At 34.4% G+C, this 22,728-nt stretch overlaps 1 protein-coding gene across 1 annotated transcript; it reads left to right on the forward strand.

The window, feature by feature from the left end:
• The first annotated feature begins 20,638 nt into the window (after nucleotides 1-20,638).
• LOC108732868 lies at nucleotides 20,639-22,460 on the forward strand. The gene has a single exon (XM_018463864.1). The coding sequence runs from the start codon at nucleotides 20,756-20,758 to the stop codon at nucleotides 22,319-22,321; it is 1,566 nt and encodes a 521-aa protein (XP_018319366.1). The 5' UTR covers nucleotides 20,639-20,755; the 3' UTR covers nucleotides 22,322-22,460.
• Nucleotides 22,461-22,728: the final 268 nt, after the last annotated feature.

The raw sequence follows: 22,728 nt of genomic DNA on the forward strand, positions 1-22,728 counted from the left end.
ACGTCTAATGCTGGCAAGATGATTAAATTCTGCTTGTCTGCATCTCTTTCTGTTACACATCAGCTGGTGTAATGTTATTCCTTTTCCTTTACTAGTGTTCGCTGCAGTTCCTACCTGACATCTCTTTCCTGTGTATACGATATTCCCTACGACGTGTGTCGTAAATAAAAGTAGGGTTCAGAAACCGCTCTAGTCCAGTTAATAAATTGAAAAAAGGATGTATTACCCTAAATATTGTGGGTTATGCCAATTTTGAACATCCCAGTTTAAACTTAAAGTAATCTTCATCACAATTACCAGCTAACATCAAATGAATAAAACCGGTGACTAACGAAAAAACCAATCCCTTTAATTTACAAAGGAGAAATTAAGAACACAGTTCTAAGTTTTAGCTACACCATAAATCATAATATTCTGTTTAATATGATAATTTTTCAACAAAAATTTATGTTAAAATACATTCAACAGAAATGAAGGTAATTTAACCATTCCACAAATAAACCTAATAATCTTTTACAAAATGCACTTTTGAAATCAAATTTCATCCACCATTTGTTCTTATTGCCTCGGAGAGAAAGAGAGTGATATCTCAATTATCTAACTGGTTTTCAGATTCTCCCAACGAAAAAGTTACAAAATAAACCGCCGCGGTCGAGGTGACGATTTTCCGATTGCAGTTGGATGTCTTACTATCGCTTCAACGCTCCATTAATCATGAGTTATCTGATGAAACTTTATTCGATTTATCTCGTTTACTACATTCGTGAACTCTTTTTACACATCATTACGTTTTAGTATCCAATAGGCACTTTAAATAACACAGAACTCGGGTATTCATAAAGTTGATAAACTAATGCACATTCTTAAAAATTAATGATAATGATTACTACTTGGCACTTATTAATGAAACATTTTGAATGTTTACATAAATGAAGATACTCAACAGTTACGCTGTAATGCATATTTAAACACTCTTTTGTGTTGGTGTTGGTGTTACTGCCCTGTTACGTGACAGAGGGAGTCAAAAATTGATAAATTTTGCGTAACGAAATTTAAGGTATATGATTGCTAAAGCAATGTTTTGGCTTGTAATATAAATATTAAAAACATCCTAATGAAGAAAAAATGCTTGATTATCCTTACTTAAAGAATATTTTACAAAAAAGTTACCAGTGACTAAGTTATCAAAGGTTTTATTTCACTAAAAGCAGGTAGGTGCATCATTTTATTACAAATTTTATTTAGTTCCTAAAATAATCGAAGTTGATGACTGTAAAAGTCTTCTTTATAATGAATGAATTTCGTGATCAATTTTACAATTACAGGTGATTTTAATTACAAAACATAAGATATAATTCCTCTATGACAAGCTTAATTGTTTCGTTTTATTTATTACTTAAATTTGCAATTATTTAAGTCTAAAATTTATGTAAGTTTTAGTCTTTCATAATGTACTTTACCAATTATAAGTGTTATGAAACGGTCACATTAAGAGATTCTGTTTTGTTTTCACTAACTTTATAATAATCATATTATTATACATATTATATCGAACTAGAAAATTTATTCAAAATTGTATCCAGCAATTAGCCTATTTCCAATTAACGAAAATCACGCCTAGATAAATCTAATGCAAACACCTAATATAGAACATTAATAATAATAATTTTAAATCAATATCGATTGATCGATTAACAATCAGGATATTTCTAATTACAGTTCGCGTTTTTAGCATTAACAAATACCATTCATCTTTGCTTGTATAAAACGTAACGGAATATAAATAATCAGATCTTTAAAAAATATATCTACTTGAAATTGACGATGCTGTTGATGCGAAAAATGCATTCGAAATACGAAATGCTTTTTTTATTATAATTTTTCTATAAAATTTACAAACATGGATTTTTTAGGGCTGTACTAGATATTTATCTCAAATTAAATTTAAATGTAATATTGTGTCTTCATTTTTTTTACCTTTTACAATTTTTCTACGTTGCCCGAGATAAAAATGTTCAGTCTCTCAGAGTCTCTGAAAGCAAGAGTCGAGTCTCCGTCTATCATCGAGTCTCTCTGGTGTCGCTGAGAGAGACTGTCGAGAGACTGTCAAAACTGTTTAGCGTATCTGAACGAGAGACTCGAGTCGCTCATAGACAGATCCTCATTTCGTATTCAGTATCTGAACGAGAGACTCGAATCTGTGAACGAGAGACTCGAATCTCTGAATTAACAATGGGATCGTTCGAGTCTCTCATATATAGACTGTGAGATCCATAAAAACACCTAGGCAATAACTGAGAGACTATGAGAGACGCTGAAAGACTCTGACAGACTGGAGAGAGACTGAAAATTTTTGTCTAGGATGGTTTGTTCGTAACACTTTTCGTTGAGCGTTTGAGCCACGTTTGTTAAAGACATTTTTATGTTATATGGAGAATAACAAGGGCTTTGTATTTGTTTTTTTTACGATCGAATCATATCGTTGAGAGGGTTACCGCATGATCCTGTAGAATTGAGGTGATAGGTATGCAACTGAAAAGGTGGCAGTATTCTAATTTTTATCAAGCTTATTCTAGTGTGCCAAAAAGTACATACGTACATACAGAAACCTTTAACAAAGTGATAGTAATGGTATTTTATTATGCGCCAAAAGAAAAAAGTGCCGCACTCCATCCGTTGATGTAAGTTGTCACCTGATTTGAAGGCGAAGACTCTAAATTCTCGGAAGGGGTTGCCCTACCTTCTTGATGAGGACTGAAAACAATTTTTTGTCATACTTTGACCCCTTGCATAATGATTTTTCTGATTTTAAAGACGAAAGCGCAATATAACCTACCAGGCAAGAAAATCACATTTACTGTATTTTTCGTCACATCACAATATTCGAATTTACGTCGTATATGACGAAACGAGCCTTCGGCTTGGCTGCATTCGACATGCGTATATAGCTCACATTCACCCCACGTTGCATAATCTACTATTAGCATCCGGCGCGCCGAAGGCAAACTCTCAATTTACAGTATCTTTCTGTATGCCACATTCAAGATAAACTGGAGTACCTATTAATGGTAATATAAAGATAATAAAAGGCTGTTTTGGACGTTCCTCGTTGTGGATGTCACAACCGGTAAATTTGGCATAAGTTACAAAACTTGTTTATTCGATTTTTGCAGTTTATATCGCTTGATAAATCATTATTTATGGTTATTATCAATCTCCGAATTTATCACACAGTTTGATATGGGTATTTTGAAATGAATTTGATGTCCAAAATCTTTTAATAGGTCATTTGTATCACAGGGATGAGTGACGTTACTTAAAATAACATAAAACTTTTGATGGAAAAATAAATATTTACCATTAAAATGGCATATATTTAAAAACAACTGATAGCAAAAGCATTACGTACAAAAATCACGCTTTTCAAAATTTTCTAATATATATATATATATGATTCTTATTACTGAATTGATATTGGATCAGATAAAGAATAAGAATAACAACACATTTGTAAAATTACATAGGTAGAAATAGCATTACATGCACCCCAACAATTGTTTCGGTAATTTTTAGGGTTAGAAATGAAGAGGTATTGGAAAGAATAGGAGAACAGAGGACTCTATACAAGACAATAAAAAATAGACGAGATAGGTTGGTAGGACACCTTCTCAGGCATGAAGGTCTAGTTAGAGACATTTTAGTGGCAGAAACGGAAGTTAGGAGGGGTAGAGGTAGGCCTAGATTAGATTACTCCTCGCAAATAGTTAAGGATGTGGGCTGTTCTAGTTTTAGGAAAATGCGATGTTTAGCTCAGGATAGCAAAGAGTGGAGGTACGTGTCCAACCAGCCTTAGGACTGATGACCTTATGATGATGATGATGATAGATTCTAATAAGATCATCAATTTTGTGCTTATTATTTTGTCACATTTATCAAGAAGCTTTACAATTTTTCTAGCGGTGAATCCTTCAATACTTGAGTGTGTTGACACTCTCTCTTCATTTCCCTGCTCTTCTTGATAAAATTTTCTTCATATTCCGTAAAAGAATATACATAGTAGTGCAGCTTTTCCACCAATGAAATTGGTTACCTAACGTACTTTATTGGTATAGTCGAAGAGCCAGACACGAAATTTTTAACACTTTCGAATTTACATTTCTAAGCATGTCGGCAGCCCACTAGAAACGTGGAATGGATAAGTAGATAAAGAGAGTGAATTTACCCTACGTTTTTGTAAATAACATTATCGAGACAGTACTCAAAAACAGAAAAAAAAAACTCGGTATACTTATAAAATGTGTGGAGCACAGGTGAAGTAAGCATATAAAAAATTGTGTGGTTTTATGAAACCACGATGCAAATGAAACTTTTCGGATTGTAGTCATTTAACTGTAAAGCTTCGGAAAATTATTCGATTTAGGGTATTAAAATAAAATCACGTTCTTAATCTTATCTATAATGGCAAATCAATAGTAGACAAGATATCCAACTATAAATTTTAATTTCAATCTGTGTATGAAAGTACGGAATACATAATAAATACAATCATTCAGACGATAGACGCATGTTAAAAACAGAACAATATTTATTTGAATTATTGAATCATTTTAAACTTCAGTTATTCTATCAATAATTTCATCTTTGCTTTGAGTTGCAGTCTATAAATGTAAATGTCATGCACTTGCACGAATGAGTGAGAATATAAATGCTGCACGGTTAGCTCATGCGAGCCATGGGCGCCTTTCAGTTTTACCCCTACTCCACGGCCGGCTGTCATGCAACATGCAATAGATGGACAAAAAGTTTCACTTCAAAAATTATTCATTCGGAATATGAAAAGTGAAAATTTTAGCATTATCTCAGCAGCAACCTCTGTTTCTAGTGGGGGCTGTCTGCCTATTTATAATTGTATTACCCCTGTCTATTATCTGAGCATTACACCGTAAATTTAGAAATTAGCTTAAAATCAGGATGACGTTTAAATTTCGTATCCAGTTCTTATTTATTGCGGTTATTTAAAGCCCATTCACTTTGGTTTTATATTATTCTGGGAACATTTCAGGGAATAGGAATTCCCTTAAAATTTTATTAATACTCTCGCAGTCCCATACCACACTAATATTCATAATGCAATTAAAGTTTACTAATTCAATACAAACAAAGCAGACGTTAAGTTGTGTTTAAATAATATGCATATGTATAGATTCATTATTCATACACCTCCACAAAGATGAGGTAACCCACTTTCTATTCACTAACGAGCAAAGTTCTGCAAAACTTACTAGCTTTGGTTTTAAGAGGCATCGTTAAAAATAAAACAGAAGCTTTGACCCAGTTTTCCATATCATAACTATATATATAAGTACATAACAATTGAAATTAGTTGTAATTCAACAGCACAAAAAATTCTTTATATATCTGGTATATAAGTCCGTTCTGTTTTTCTTATATTATGTACATTTGTAAGTATGTACCTATATAACTGAATCAACAATCTCATTTTAAAAAGAAGCTTTAATTCGAGTGAAGTGAGAAAAAACTTGAAAAGCTACCTCATTAAAACTTTTCTACATTCATGGCAAATGAAGAAATTAAAAAGAAAAACGAAATTGGAAATGTATTTCTTAAGACCATTTCCATTTCACATTTTTTCTGTTCACAAGCAAATATAAATTCTCCAAAATTTGTTACCAAATTCAGCAAGATGAACGCCTATTTGTAATTAAAAATTCGTTATAGCGAGGACAATGTTAAATTTTATATTGTCAACTTCATAGTAAATTAATGATTGGTTCCCAAAGTAGACTAATGCGACTCCTGAGATTCGCGACGAAAATTCCGAATGATCTCCTCTTGATGCGTATAAACTCTCATCACTGAAATCAGTTCAGCCTTTTCAAAGATTTTAACCCATAGATACAGAAAGACTAAAAATCTTTAACAGTAGTTTGTATCTTAATAAAATACACATAAGCAGTTGTAAGTATATAATCTTCATTATCATAAGGTCGTCAGTACTAAGACTAGTTGGACACGCACCTTCACTCTTTCCTATCCTGTACTAATCTTCGCATTTCCCTAAAACTAGAGCAACCCATATCCTTAACTATTTGCGAACAGTAATCTAATCTAGGCCTACCTCTACTTCTCCTAACTTCCGTTTCTGCTTCTAATATGTCTCTGACTAGACCTTCATGCCTACTCCTACTAACCTATCTCGCCTATTTCTTATTGACTTCCACAGAGTCCTCTGTTCTCTTACTCTTTCTAATACCTCTTCATTTCTAACCTTCTCTATCCACGGTATCCTTATCATTAGCCTGTAACACCACATTTAGAACGCTTCTAACCTTTTCTTTTCCGCCGCGTCCACTGTCCATGTTTCGCACCCGTTTAGGCCCGTGCTTCAAACATGCACCTTTAACAACCTTTTTCGAGTTTCTAAATTAACCGTTCGTGAGCATATAAGTGACTTATTTTTATTGAAGGCGACTTGACCCTGTGCTATCCTCTACTCCTTCCGTCCTGACTTATTTGACTTCTTAGATACCTAAAATCGGCCACTTATTCTAATTTTTCATCTCCTATCTTTATATTCGTTCTTCCCCTACTTTTCTATCCCTTGCATACCAGTATTTTTGTTTTAATAAATTGAAAACGGGATTCGTCCCCTAACTATCTACACTAACAAATGTAATATTTTCTTTCATATTTAAATAGGACCACCTTTGAATATAACCTATCTAATAAAAAACTGGATCATTAAAATCGGTTTACAGTTTATAGGCGAAGAAATCCACTGTTGTTAACGAAAAGGGGTTTTACCTTACAACTTCGGTTGAATCAGATTTACAATATCAATTTATTGGTTGTTGGTTACACCTTGAACTATATTTATATTTCTCCAGAAATACTGCACAGTGATATATACTTTATAGCAGATTAGTTCCGGTGTTGTAAGCACAACTAGTACACCCTAAACGAAACATATTTTTGCAACAACAACGTCGACTGTCAAACGCATACGAGCAAGGCATTTTCCGGTGTTGCATATCATATTTCATATGAAGCATTAGTCGTTGATGAATTTCAACCACTATGTAAACATTCAAGTACGAATTTTCAACCAACAGCCCCTGCAGTCACATGTAAATTGATGCGAAATACTCTCTTTCTGTTTACTTAACTAAACATGGGCATCTGTTATTTTAATAATTGTTTACCGTTTTGAACGGGATGTACTGACAACGAGGTATAAAATGTTGATATTGAAGATTCAATTTTTATTGTGTACTTCTTTGCACTTAAGCAGCGTTGATGAGTCTCCTTCTAAGGACATTTTTTTGATTTGAATAGAGAAATAATAAATAATTGATTGTAAAATTAACATCAGCAACATAGTACAGTTTATAACATCTGGACTGTGACTTGTTAGTGAAATGTCTTTAATAAATTTTTACCACAAAAAACAGTTTATATTAAAACTTCTGAAGATTATATGTATGTATATGCCTATTCGAACGAAAAATCAAGAGAACGTTGGGCGAAAGCGCTAATGATTCGTGATTAGAAACACATGATATCGTCGAGAAAGTTACTCCGAAGTTATGGATACGATGAGTATCAAATTGCAACGCGCAGAAAATTTTCAAGAAATAAATGCACACACATATATATATATATATATGTGTGTGTGTGTGTGTGTGTGTGTGTGTGTGTGTGTGTGTGTGATAATCCATTGCTTTATTAAATTTTTTTGAGCGCTGTACATTTTTTACATCGTTGTTGACTCTGCCTATATGTTCCAGCTTGTGTTGAATGACGTTAAGTGTGTCATGAGTTCTTTAAAAATTGGTAAAGAATATCGACAAGCTTCCCATTATCTGGCTACACTGAATAATTTTGTAACGTTTTCATTGACCAAATTCACCCAATTTGGATTATGCAATGGAAGTACTTACTGAACAAATAGCAAGACGAGAATCCAAAGTTGCATGATAAAGTCAAGAATATTAATTTAGTACAGTGGGATTCGTTTATTATGACTCCGCCTATATTGACCAACCGTTTAATATAAAGTATTTGCAGTGTTAAGTTTGGTTTTCATATTAAATTCACTATAGGAAAGTTTGGATATAATGACTCCGTTTAAAATGACATATCGTTTATTATGGCTGATTCTCAAGAAATCATATCCGGCTATAGTAACCCAAATGATTAATAATAACATTTCCGCTTATTTTTCTGACCCTTCTTATGTATATTGATATTACGATTCAACGTTCTTTTTCTTTTTCTGTTAATAAATATACACAACTTGTAGTTTTTCTCTCTTTTAAACTAGAAGTTGTTTATTTTCTAAGACTCTGCTTTGTATGACGCCCACTTAGTATGAAGTGTTTGTCATTTCCCTTCGATGTCATTATAAGCGGATTGCACTCTTATAAGTGCGAAATCGTATCGGTATCAACGTAGCGACCTCTTGGTCGTGTAAAACAAGAAGCGTCCCTTAAAAATGTCGAGTGCTGGTTATTTATTTTCAAGTTGACGTGAACGCCGAGTCCACGCCACACGGTGCGCCGCTAAATAAACGTTCATTCTGAAGTGTCGCGTTGAAACGGACACAGGGGTTCATTTGTTACACTGGAAACCACTAAAGGACCAACGAATACGGACATGCAGACATAAAATGCTGCAATATGTGACAGGTTCTTGCTGAACAATTACCGGCGAAGTATTAGAAAGGACACATTACCCTCGAGCAGAACAATTGTCCCGCAAAAAGATGAACAGCTTCCGTGATATCAAACCGTATCGTCATTTCCGTTGTGTCGCTTCCTTTTTTCCTTCCAATAAACATAAAACTAATGAATATACTGCTAATGCACAAACGCTTCTTAAAACGAAAAGCATTATAAATTTATTTGGGAACCATGTAGCTGGGTGTAATCCGTAGGAACTATAAGTGAATGCATCCAAAAAACATCATCACCAAGGTAAAGCGACCACTAAAGATGTGCAGCAGTGGTGAGATATCGAATTGGTGAGAGGCATAGATGGTCTAGCAGTAGAACTACACAGTGGTGTTGTCGAGCCGGAACGCTCCGGAACGTCGTTCCGGTACTTCCTTTTTGGACAGGAACGCGTTCCGGAACTAAAGATGATTTCTGATAAAGAGAATTGGCTGACGTATTGAAAAAAAAAATTAAAAAGAATTGCTGATTTTTTTTTCTAATTTTTGACGAATTTTTATATGTATTATTATAAACAAGGGTTTGAACCGAACCCGAACCGGAACAAAAACCGGAACGAACCGGCTTGTTTTTCCGAACCGTGAACCGGAGTTCGGAACGTTTTTTTTCTGCTGAACCGGAACTCGAACCGAACCGAAACAAATACGTGAACCGGTTTTTGAACCGGTTCAACGGGAATTAAACTTTATTTATAATAAACATTAGAAGAAAAAAATATAAAATTTTAAAAAAGTAAAGATTTCATACATAAATTTTAATACAAGCGGCCCACGGACCGTACGTTACTCATCCCTGGCATAGTTTATTGCCATACCCAAATGGGCCTGCGGCTAATGCTAAGAATNTATGACGTAATTACACTACGAAGTTTGGTTTTCATATAAAATTCTTTATGAAAAAGTCGGATATAATAACTTCGCTTATAGTGACATGTCGCTTATTATGACCCACTTTTAATAAATTGTCGGGTTATAATGACCGACAGTGCAAAGTATCATGTTTACACCTTCGGTAATGTTCGTTGATTCTTGACGCTTGAAGGTCACGCATTATTTTTCGTTTGTCGTTTGTGTCTATGCTGTGAAAAGAATGTCAATTCAACGCCGTAAAGCATTTACGATTGAGGAGAAAGGTGCAATAATATGCAATTAGAAAACAGAGAATCCAACTCATCTCTCGCAAAGGAATTAGGCGTTGGTCATTCGACAATCTCAATGATTTTTAAAAACAAGAACCGCATTAAGCAATCGTTCCATTCAAATGTTTTGAAACCGAAGAAGCTTCGAAAATCGCGACAAGAAAATGTTGATGAAGCATTAATTCAGTGGTTTAAAACCATGAGAAACAAAAGAATACCTATCAGCGGCCCTATGCTACAGGAAAAGATAAACGTTTTTGCCGCGCGTTTTGGTATTCTCGATTTCAATTGTTGTACAAGCTGGATAATTTGACCATGGCGATGTCTTCTATACACAATAGTATTAGAGACTATTTTTACAATAAAATGAAAACATAAAAGCAGACAAAAATTATAGATTATATTCATTAAAAAATACACTTGTAAGTGTTTAATGTGTACGTAATAAACGTGCAACTTTGATTTCATTATTTACTATGTTTCTCTATTAAATTAAATACATACATACATAAAAATGTTTTTTTTTTCACAAACCGCTTTGTATGACGTCCGGTTATTATGACGTGTTTGTCGATTCCCTTCGATATCATTATAAACGGATTCCACTGTAGTTGCTGCTATAAAGATAGGAATAGGCTTCTCCAAGGACAAAATTGTGCATATTGTAATTTCGTATACACCGATTTCAATTTAATAATTCACGCATTAAATCTCGATAAACAAATACAATTAGTGATCGAAACGCAGTTGTACTTACTACAAATTCGACGTGGTTACAATCCGCTTGTCAGTCGAAAATTAAAGCTGCTGGATATTAATGGCAACAAACTAATATCATGCCATTCCGTTTTGATACGCACGACTGTTCTTGTTTACACGGGCTTTCTGCCACTTGGTCACCAAATAACTGCCACACCACTTGGTATCTTGGTAATCACTTCGGTGCGTGGGTTGCCTAATGCTGGGTGCCCATAGAAGTGGCGGTGCTTTACCAATGGCTTGGCACTGACCAACGATAATGGCAAAGTAATATAAATCAATTAGATAACGCATATTTAGGCGTTATGGCATGATATGTCACACGTTATTTCCACCACTCGTAACGCCACTATAGTAGTTGAACGTTCGTTGTCGATAGTTTAATAAAATGAGGGATGATTTAAAATATAACATTCCGTTTATTGAGTAAGTAGAATAAAGTTCATTTTGTAAAAGAAAGAAATAGTTTTAGATGAAGATGTAGGTCTTTAAAGAACACTTATGCAGTCATATTGCTTGACTTCCTCGAAGACGCGATCAACATTATTAAAGATAGTACAACTGTAGGGATAGATATACAGAGGCAAAAGATTAGTATGTTTAGATTTGCAGATGATATAGCAGTATTAACATCTAGCGAGTTATCTAGAGATAGCTTGAAATAAAATGGAAGCGGTATTGACAAAACAGTATTGTATCAAAATAAATAAAAGTAAAATAAAAATACTGTTATGCAAGAGATGAAAAAGTAGGGAATATAAAGATATAAGAAGAAAAATTAGAAAAAGTGTCTGATTTTAGGTATCTAGGAAGTCAGATATGTCAGAAAAGAAGGAGTAGTAGGGATATAAAGCAGAAGATGCAGGGTATAGTCGCCTTGATTAAAAGAAGTCACTTGAGAACGATCAATTAAAAAATTCGAAAAATATTGTTAAAGGTAATGTGTGGTGCGCAGCGATGTACGGGTGTGAAACATGGACGGTGAACGCTGCGGAAAAGAAGGATAGTGAAATGAGGATACCGTGGATAGAGAAGGTTTGAAATGAAGAGGTATTAGAAAGAATAGGAGGACAGAGGACTATATGGAAGTCAATAAGAAATAGGCGAGATAGGTTGGTAGGACACCTTTTCAGGCATGAAGGGCTAGTCAGAGTCATACTAGAAGTAGAAAAAGGAGTTAAAAGGAATAAAGGTAAACCTAGATTAGATTACTGTTCGAAAATAGTTAAGGATGTGGGATGTTCTAGTTTTGGGGACAAACAAAGATTAGCTCAGGATAGGAAAGAGTTGAGGTGTGTGTCCAACCAGTCTTAGGACTGACGACCTTACGATGATGATAATAAGGAATGCATTCAGTATCGTCTCCCATTGATTCTTAAGCAAACATTTTGCATTCAACAGTAAAAACGCAATTTGTCCGGTTCATGAAACAGAACTATCGTGAACCTCGATTATTACATATTTGGCAAATATTACTCTACAAAAGACGAATTTCTGCATTCAGTACCATGTACTCTAACATCTGGTCGAATCGCCAGACCGAAATTTCGTATCGTGCACAAGGGCGCTACAAAGGACAACACAATCAATAAAGTAGTTATTTGCGACGCATTTTTGTCGTTAGATACGAATACGGGGCTCAGAATGGACCCAGCACATTATGATTTTGAAACCTCAAAAACCTAGTGATATTTTGGTATGGGTGTTTTTTGATTACCTTCTTTATAAGTTAAGAAACAAAACAAACCAAAGCATTAAATTCAAATATGCAACATTTCGTCAACTTTATTGTTACTTCTTTAAGATTCTCAGTCTTTTTAACATTTTATTATTTTCCTACATAAGAAAGAAATAAAATCGAGGAAATGTTACTTAATCCAAGTATTTAAGTTTAACATTTACTTTTATTTTGTATTTCGTTTCATACGATGCAAATTTATTTCTTTTATGAAACATTTTTCACAATTTTCTTAGAATTTTGTAAGGAATTTAGTACCTACTACAATAAATTTCTTAAGAAATCGTCAATTTCTTTCACGAAAGTAACCAAAATCACTCGATATGACATTTTATCAACACACCTCTTTTTCTTGGAACTGTGAGCTTTTCGCTGACACGAATAAAAGAGACAATGAAATATAGTCTGTTGAGAAAAATAAATGGAAAAATAACAAGTTCCTTTAATATTAGAGTTATTACGTTTACATTCATGTTGATTTACACATTTCTTTAAATATTTTATTTTACAAAGCAATTTGAAGCCTGCTTTTGGTTTCCAAGTTACTTTTTCAATAATATGTTTGTAACGTCTCGTCTGTGAAAATGTTTTTGTTTTCCCAAAAACAGTTTTTGCCGCGATGTGAAAAGCTTACCTATAACAAATTTGTTTGGATGTTTTCCATTATTCTTTCTAATAGAAGAAAAGCACGAGATGTTATCAGTGTCATTAAAGGTCGATGGTTGGTCTTTATACAAACAAACAATAAAATGTAAAAACGGCATGTGCCAGAATGATTATACGAATAAACAAACGAATGGATAAACGAAAACAGAACCCTAAAAATGGCAATCAAAATGAGTACTAAAGAAAATATAATGCTATTCATCCTTAATATTTACATTTATTAAAAAAAGAGTCGATTTTAGGCGCGCCACTAGAAGTGGTTACAAGAGGCTTCTACCGGCCACTTATGGTTGTCAATAGACGGTATTGTAAATAAATTATTATTTACCCAAGTTAGATCTATTCTTGGTCAATATAAATAGTAAAAGTTGCTAAAAGACTTACAAACGAATAATAACTGTTATTTTAAGAAAATTGTGAATTCCTCCTGTTTCAAGCAAATATCTGAAGGACTATATACTTAACTTTTCTGTTATAAAGTCTTATTGTTTTTATTTTAATTGAAAAATTTTCAGCTACTGTACAGGTGCGAAACATGGACAGTAGGAGCAGCGGGAAAGGTTAGAAGCCTTCGACATGTGGTGTTACAGGTCATGTTACAGATACCATGGATAGAGAAGATTAGAAATGAAGAGGTATTAGAAAGGATAGGAGAGCAGAGGACTCTATGGAAGTCAATAAGAAATAGGCGAGATAGGTTGGCGGGTCATTCTTAAGCATGAAGGTCTAGTCAAATCATATTAGAGGCAGAAACGGGAGTTAGGAGAGGCAGAGGTAGACCTAGATTGGATTACTATTTGCAAACAGTTAAGGATGTGGGTTGTTCTAGTTCTAGGGAAATGCGAAGATTAGCTTAGGATAGCAAAGAGTGCAGGTGCGTGTCCAAGCAGTCTTAGGACTGACGACCTTATAATAATGATGATGATACTAATTAATAAATCTCTACCTAAAAGATACATTAAAAAAATGATTATTAAAATATCCTTTCCTATTTTAAATTTTTTAATTATTGTCACTTAATTTTGACGTTCCATTTCATCATAGAGTTATCAGACATAGGACTGATCGACATGCACCTCTACTTTTTCCTAATTTTTGCATTTCCTTAAAACTAGAACATCCTCATCCTTAAATATTTGTTTAAAAGTACAAATTACATGAACCAGAAATTTCTTCTCTTTTTTATAGTACATTTCGAAGGAAAACAGTGAAAATTCATTTTCAATTTTTTACCCACTATAAACTACTTTAGGCTAATGAGGGAAATTTTGTTGCTGTTGTCACACCCTCGCCGGGAATCGAACCCGGGACTTTTGGATTTACGCACCAATGCTCTGACCACTACAAACATTTAAAAATGTTTCTTTGCCTATCTGTACGGGTCAACTTTTGAAACGGCGAAACGGCGTTGATGTCCTAAATTCGTGTCAAAGATCATCGACGATCACATAAAACTAATTCTTCTATCACTCGAGAACAATATTTTTTTTGGTAAAAAATACCCTATGTCCTTTTTTGTACCCCTGACAATATGTGTACAAAATTTCCAGATAAGTCTTACTCGCAGTTTTGCTCGCATTGATTTCTTGAATGCGTGTTAATCATCACCAATAACCATTAGGGTGCTTCAAACAAAATTTTTAATTTTTTCTAACTCTTACCCCCNAATATATGTTGTCTATACTGAAAATCTTTACTACCCAAAGAGAACTCATTTTCAGAACTTTTTAATATTACCGAAGAATTAATGTTGCAAAGCGTTAGTTGTAATTGCGCTTCGAAATTCACGTTTGTACCAGATGTTGCTAATGGTAACCTAAGCAGAAACGTAAGCGATATCTATCCAAAACTGCTGTACACAACTTATAGCGGAGGTACTCTAATAAATGGCACAAAAAATGTAATAAACGACTTAGGTATTTAACTGTACAGTGGAGGTGGTTAAAAAAAAAACAAAATCTTTTCTAGTTTTAGTCTCGCACTAAAATCCAAAAATTAGCTCTATTTAAAAAATTTACAGAGTAACATTAAAAATTTCTAATTGTTAAAAAAATATTTTTTTTTCTCGTCATTTTGTTACTGTCTACGTTTAAGATTGTAAACAGATGCTTAATATTCTAAAGATTTCTATATTAACTATTTTCGACGTATTCTTTTCGAATTTATTTACATCAAAAAGCGTTAATGATGTTTTGTTCCTAAAATATTCACTGAATAAATAATTTACTATTGAACTGAAAATTATAATAACGACTAAATTTGTCACCATAAGATATTATTTATGACTAAAGTTGTATATGACTTCCAACTTTTTAAGGGGCAAATAGAAATCTTTGCAAAACTAGTCACTAGATCAAGCAGAAATAGGGTAATAAAATAGGAACCAAATGGACAAACGAATACCTAAGATTTAAGGGTAAAATAAATGGAGCCTGAGATGCCACTACGACTTTAAGAGCGCATAAAATGCCTCAAAGATTTACAGATACCATTACTACGACAATAAAAAATGGAGAATAATGGACAGAAATGATACATGCAAACTGGTATCAGCTATAGATAGATACGGTATATAAAATAGTATATTGCTTTGATATAATCTCAAATTCTACTTTATAGACAGATTTTTATGCTACTGCCTATTTTTAAGTACACTGTGTAACTTTAGAACATTGCGACCGCACACAGTGAAATTTATTAAGATATTTCTACGAACTGATCCAAAACGTGATGGCTGAAGTTAGCAATAGTACTGTCAACTCACTTAAACTCAGGGTTAGAAAAATATTAATATAAATAATTTGTTTACATCAACCATTACTTTTTTGTTACCAATGAATGTGTTTAGAATTTTCCTTTTTAATCTATATATCCAAGACGCAATTAACATTACTAAAAACAATACAACTGTAGAGATAGATATACAGGGGCAAAAGATTAGTATGCTCAGATTTGCAGATGATATATGCTTGTATGCAAGCGAAGAAAGAGCAAGGAAAGAGCAAATATAAAGATAGGAGACGAAAAATTAGTAGACATGGCTGATTTTAGGTATGTAGGAAGTCAGATAAGTCAGGACTGAAGGAGTAGTAGGGATATAAACCAGAGGATAGCGCAGTGTCGTGCCGCCTTCAATAAAAAGAAGTCACTTCTATTTTCGCGAACGGTTAATTTAGAAATTCGAAAAAGATTGTTAAATGTGTATGTTAGGAGCGCGACAATGTACAGGTACGAAAAATGGACGATGGGCGCGGCGGGAAAGAAAAGGTTAAAAGAGTTTAAAATGTGCGGTGTTACAGGCGAAATGATGGGGACATCGACGGGGTATTAGAAGAAATAGGTGAAGAGGACTCTATGAAAGTCAATAAAAATAGGCGAGATAAGTTGGTACACATTCTCAGGCATGAAGGTCTAGTCAGAGACATATTAGAGGCAGAGACAGTAGTTAAGAGGAGTAACGGTAGACCTAGATTAGATTACTGCTCGCAAATGGTTAACGATGTGGGTTGTTTTGGGGAAATGCGAAGATTAGCTCAGGATAGGAAAGACTGAAGGTGCGTGTCCAACCAGTCTTAGGACTGACGACCTTATGATGATTATGAATAGTAAATAGTAATGGCTAATGCAAATTTTCTGCATTAACCATTTATGTAATGTATTAGAAAAGGTAATGCATTATTGACAACCCTGCTTGAAATATGAAAAATATGATACAAGTTACACCATTTTGACGGTAGTGAAGTAAAATAAACTAAATTATCACTAACTTTAACATATTTAGGAATGCGAAGAAAACTTTAATCGACCAAAATTGGATCTTTGAAGACTTCTGGTATTAATTCCTTTTAATTTATTTCTCAAAGATATCAGATTTCATAATTATAAATGAATTGCCTTTATTATTCCCTTTGTTTTTATCACCCGTAAAGTGAAATATGTAAGCATGCATTTACAGTGCATATTTTCAGTATTTAAATACCAATATCAATAATTGTAACATATTCATTTTATTTGCTGTCTTTTTACAACTATCTGTTAGCCGACAAATAAGAAAAAATCTAAAAAGGAAAACCGATCTAGGATGCCGAAGAAAAGAAAACTCACACTTTTCCAGAAGATTTTCTAAAATGGTCAAGAAATTAACACATACAAATCATGAAGTAATACAAACTCTGCAACTGTGTTAATTAAAGATGCTTTTAATATTCTGTTTTGAAGTTTTATATTTATGAAAAGAGCGTAAGGACCAAGTATAAATGTGGCCTAAATAGTGTCAAAGGAAAGTAACTCAACTGAATCTTAGTTCTAGTTCCAGTTATAGGTGTAGGGGAAGTTCTAACTACGTACTCTTATTACATATTACGCGATGCATGAACCGATTGCTCTTTAACTTGCTTTTAACATTTTAACGAAATAAAACTCACTAACAATTTCAATTTCCATATGAGTGTTTACCGTGCACCTACCTAAAGTTTGTTGCAAACGCAGGCATCAGCGTATTTTGTTTAAGGTAATGAAAATATATGTATGGTGAATCAAATTCGAAATGTGGTGTTATAGGCGGATGATGAGGATCTCGTGGGTAGAAAAGGTTAGAAATGAAGAGGTATTGGAAAGAATAGGAGAACAGAGGACTCTATCGAAGTCAATAAAAAATTGGTTGTCTGTAAAGTCGGTTTACTGACGATAGTTGAACGTGACAACGTCATAAGAAAATACTGATGGAATGGTTTGACACCACATTCACTTTTCACTGGACTTCATACTTGACGAAAACATGTATTATTGTATAGCAGCTGTCCACGCGGACTCATCGCTCACTCGAGTAGGAGAGAGACAGATGTCGAACGCTGCCGAACGCGGAGACCGATTGTGCTTCTTTGTCGCTCGTTCCGCGCTCTCGCTTGCACTTCAAGCCTTAAATGGAACGCCTCAGAGCGAGGTAACGCCGCATGAGTCATGTTTTTTCGTGCGTGCAGCCGGCTCCATCGAATTATAAGACGTTGTCACGTCAAAAANTTTAAACATCATTAAAATTTTTGTAACTCTAGCTTCAATTCGACAATATATCACTGAACATATATTTAATATCGAAAGAATCATTACCTTTATCGCCGCAATTATCGTTGCTATAAACAATTGACACCACATTCACTTTTCACTGCACTTCATACTTGACGAAAACATGTAAATGTATTATTGTATAGCAGCTGTCCACGCGGACGCATCGCTCACTCAAGTAGGAGAAAGACAGATGTCGAACGCTGCCGAACGCGGAGACCGATTGTGCCTCTTTGTCGCTCGTTCCGCGTTAAGTGGAACGCCTCAGAGCGAGGTAACGCCGCATGAGTCATGTTTTTTCGTTGTCACGTCAAAAATAGGCGAGATAGGTTGGTTGGACTCCTTCTCAGGCATGAAGGTCTAGTCAGAGACATATTAGAGACAGAAACAGGAGTTAGGAGGGGTAGAGGTAGACCTAAATTAAATTACTGTTCGCAATTAGTTAAGGATGTGGACTGTTCTAGTTTTAGGGAAATGCGAAGATTAGTTCAGGATAGGAAAGAGTGGAGGTACGTGTCCAACCAGTCTTAGGACTGACGACCTTATGATGAAGATGAATCAAATTACTTCAAGCAGAACTTCTGTAAAATTAAAAGCAAAACATGTTGAAGGGTTTGCGCATTATTGCGTCATGTGTTTCAGGAAGATGCGTAGGTACATTTTCCACCACGTAGTTTTAAGATTTAACATGCTTTGTAGAAAACACAAGAGCCAAAAGAGAGTCGACTCGTAAATAGAAATGACTACTTATTATGTTTTAAATGTGCTCATTTATAGTTAAAAGATGTATCTATTTTTTTTAGTATTATTATCAAATATCAAATGTTTTATACAATAGAATGCATTTATTTTTTATTTACGAAAATAGACTAGTTCTTGCAAGTCTCACAAATGAACCTTAACTAACATAATGAATGTTCATTGCGAAATAATTTCTGAGTAACGCCCCGTTACAAAATATTCATCCGACGATACAAATTCAAATTTCAAGCCATTGGCATTTGTATATAAAATTCTTGGTGCATATAATAGAAAGCATTCAATGCTCAGTCAACGTTCAACAATTCGTTAAAATCAAAAAATGTTTGATGAAGTTCTGTTAACTTGTTTGAAGTATGTGATATGCCCATAAATGCTAAAAGTTACAATTGAGGAAAAAGACATTTACAAAACTTATAAGTTACATCAAGCTTTAATGTCTCACTGGTGATTACATTCTCATGTTGTTATTTTTACATAAAATTTTGGCTTTTAATGTTTAATTCCTCAGAAAATGATGAAGTAACCATTATTAAATATAAAGTGTTCAGATTTCATAGAAAAAATAATTTAAAACTATGTAACTGTTGTCTGCTCCTTTTTGCAAAATATACATTTAGAAGGGCTGCGATTATACCTGCTAACTTTCTCTTTGGGACTTTATGGGTTATATGCAGGCAGATCGAAACTTAAAAACAAGTGGTAATAAAAAAAGGTTCAAGGAAGGGAAGGCAGTTTTTCGAAAAGAATTTCAGAAAGAGAAGGACATTTGCTTCTTTCAAGACGAGTAGGCGCTCTCGTATCGGGTTTGTAATTCAAGGAGTATAATTTTGGGAAATCTGCACATAAACAGGGTTATGTGTAGGTTAAGGTTTATAGATTAAGTTTTTGTAAATAGTGTTGTGTTTTTGAAAATATAAACCTTTAACGCAACAAGGGCCTTTAATTTGACAATACTAGTCCATTGGTTCATCCTGAGCTAAGGAGATGATGTGTAGCGAATTACGCACATAAAGGAAGCCAGATAGTTAGGACAATCATATATGTTACTGGAAATGTATGAAATCTAGGAATTATATACAATTCCTAGAAAATATCTACAATTCCGAGGCTATTTAGGAAACGTATAAAATATTGTTTCAAAGATTTTTTAATACACACATATCCTAGGAAATGTATACATTTCCTAGGAATTTTATGAATTTCCCATACTGTACTAGGAAAGGTATAAAACTAATCCTTGCTGTGAATAAAACACTCTGTCAGCCCATTAATTAAACTCCAATCTGTCATAAATCCACCTAACCAAACAATAACGTCACCAATGCATATACATCTCCAAGCAGCTTGCTGTACTATTGTCTATTTTATGTCATAGACAGCCAAATATTGTTTTTTAACGTTCCATAACTATACTTCATTATCAATTCCACGCCCAACATATATATACATATATCAAAATGATCAGCATATTCACCTCTACAACATACTAAAATTCAAATGCATTGGTGACGTCATTGTTTGGTTAGATAGATTTATGACAGATTGGAACTTATCTAATGCCGAAGGCGGGCTGACAGTGTATATTATTAACAAAAAGCATTAGTTTTATACATTTCCTAGTAGAATATCGGAATTTCATATATTTCCTAGGAATTGTATACAATTCCTAAATTTCAAACATTTCCGGTAACATATAGGTACATTAAGTATCTGTGACACTGTCTATTTATTTTTTCTTATTTTTTAGTATCAGTAATTTGACATAAAATTTTGACAAACAAATCAATTATATCGTTCATATGAAATTAATTTTTCGTTTTTTAAGTTAGTCAGTTTATTACAATTTCAGTTACAAAATTTTGGTTAACGAAATGAAGAATGTCGAAGGAAATTGAAGATAAATTGGACGAAGATTTCTTGTTCTACCTAGGTTTCACGACCGGCCTGGTCAATAAGTTTTCCGACGGAGACGAGTTCAAGCAATGCCAGGCATGGCTTCAAAAGCTAGTCGGTCAACGTCACGTAGGAACCGAGCAGAAACGAAATCGGAACATTTATTTATCTCAATTGGTTCTTTGCGTTGAAGAAGGAAAACTGACAGGTCCATTTTTACAACATCCAAACGAGGTGGACATATCAAACGCACTTGAAGTTTTTGGGCCCCCGGCAACCGAAGTAGCCGAGCCCGAATGGCTTAACGAAATCAAACGTGTTCATCCTTCTGTGCTTGGACAGGGAGATCGGAGAGATGACGGTCGAACCTATTTGGCAACCCGTACTATGCCAGATGGTCAAGGAGCATTTGCTTATTTAGCTGTGACATTAGCAGATGACGAACCTAGATGGCTCGGCGGAGGCGAAGGCGTTTTGGATGCGATGTTCGAACAGAAATTCGCAGAGAAATGTCCACCAAGATCTAATCTAGAAGCAGCATTAGCTCGAAGAAAAGATCCGGAAGAAATAAAACGAGTAATCGCATTTTATGAAGGAATAATACGAAATATATCGGACGAATTGGACGGGGTCGTGACGACTTGCGAAAATAAAGCTGTCAACCACATGATCGAACAATTAAAAGAAAATCTAATTAATACAGGCCAGTTTGGTTGCATAGAAAGTCTCCCTGAGAAACAACAGCGGATCGAATTGCTACTTAAATTACACGAACGGGTTCACGCCAGAAAACAAATGGTAGTAAAACGGGAAGATGCCCTGGATGATCTCGAACGATCATTACTACCTCAGTCGTTTTTCAATTTTTCAATGAGTGCTGAAGATCAGGTGTCGTTTCCCGCTGCGATGTGGCAAGCTGCGATCAACAAAGATCCTACAAAGAAACACATGACTCAGTTGCAACAGTATTATCCAGCCAAATTGGTGGACAGGTTTGTCCAACTACTTTCCGACGAGAAAGAAGAAATCGCCGTACGAATGCAACAGCGGCACGAAAGCATCGTTTCACAAATGAAAAGGGAACTTCGCAAGGAAGCTGAGAAAGGACAAAAATGGGTAGACGAAGCAAAAGAAGCTTGCGATCAGTTCTACTCGATTTTATTAGACGTCAGGGCGCAAAGGGAGAAGAGAGATAAAGCGTTGGAAGAGATAGAGAAGAACAGAAAGAGGGGCGGTGTCACCGAGAAAACTGAAATATACGAACAGATGAGGAAGGCGCTACTTGAAACCCAAAGGAGCGTCGAAGACGAGGCCGAATTTGGAAGACAACTTGCCGCTGAAATCAACGTCGTTAACGCGCAAACTGAACAAATACAGCAAATAACTAATGAATCAATTATGAAAGTGGAAGAAGCGAACATGAACTTAATGAGAAATATAAAGAAACTGAGAGGGGCTATTAAACAGTACGAAGCTAGAATACAAACAATTCAACGAACGACGCAGATGGTCCTACAAGGGAAAGGTCAAAAGTTGCTCCTTATTGACTGATTACGCATCTTGAAAGGAACTAACAAAAGAAAACTACAACACAAATCAAAGGAAGTTTCGTAACAGAATTAAAAAATTATTGGTTCTACAGTGTATTTAAATAATTGATGTATATTTTCTACTATAAATGTCATACATTTAAAATATTTGTATTAAGTATTTACCAAGAAAAGCAAAGTTCTTGTGAACTCTAAATCAATATCTTAATTGCCCTTTCATAACTATTTCTATGAAATTCATAATAGGCATATGACTTTTTTACGCATATAGCACCCACCATAAGAGATCAGATAAGATAATCTCAAATAGAGTCTCTAATTCTTGAATTTCCTTCGCAATGTAAACATTACAGTAGCTAGGGAGTTTTCCTTTGGAAGGCGAAGGGAGGGTCAGCCGGTCAACTAATC

The sequence above is a fragment of the Agrilus planipennis genome, unplaced genomic scaffold (genome assembly GCF_000699045.2).
Source record: "Agrilus planipennis isolate EAB-ADULT unplaced genomic scaffold, Apla_2.0 scaffold31, whole genome shotgun sequence".
Taxonomy (NCBI): Eukaryota; Metazoa; Arthropoda; class Insecta; order Coleoptera; family Buprestidae; genus Agrilus; species Agrilus planipennis.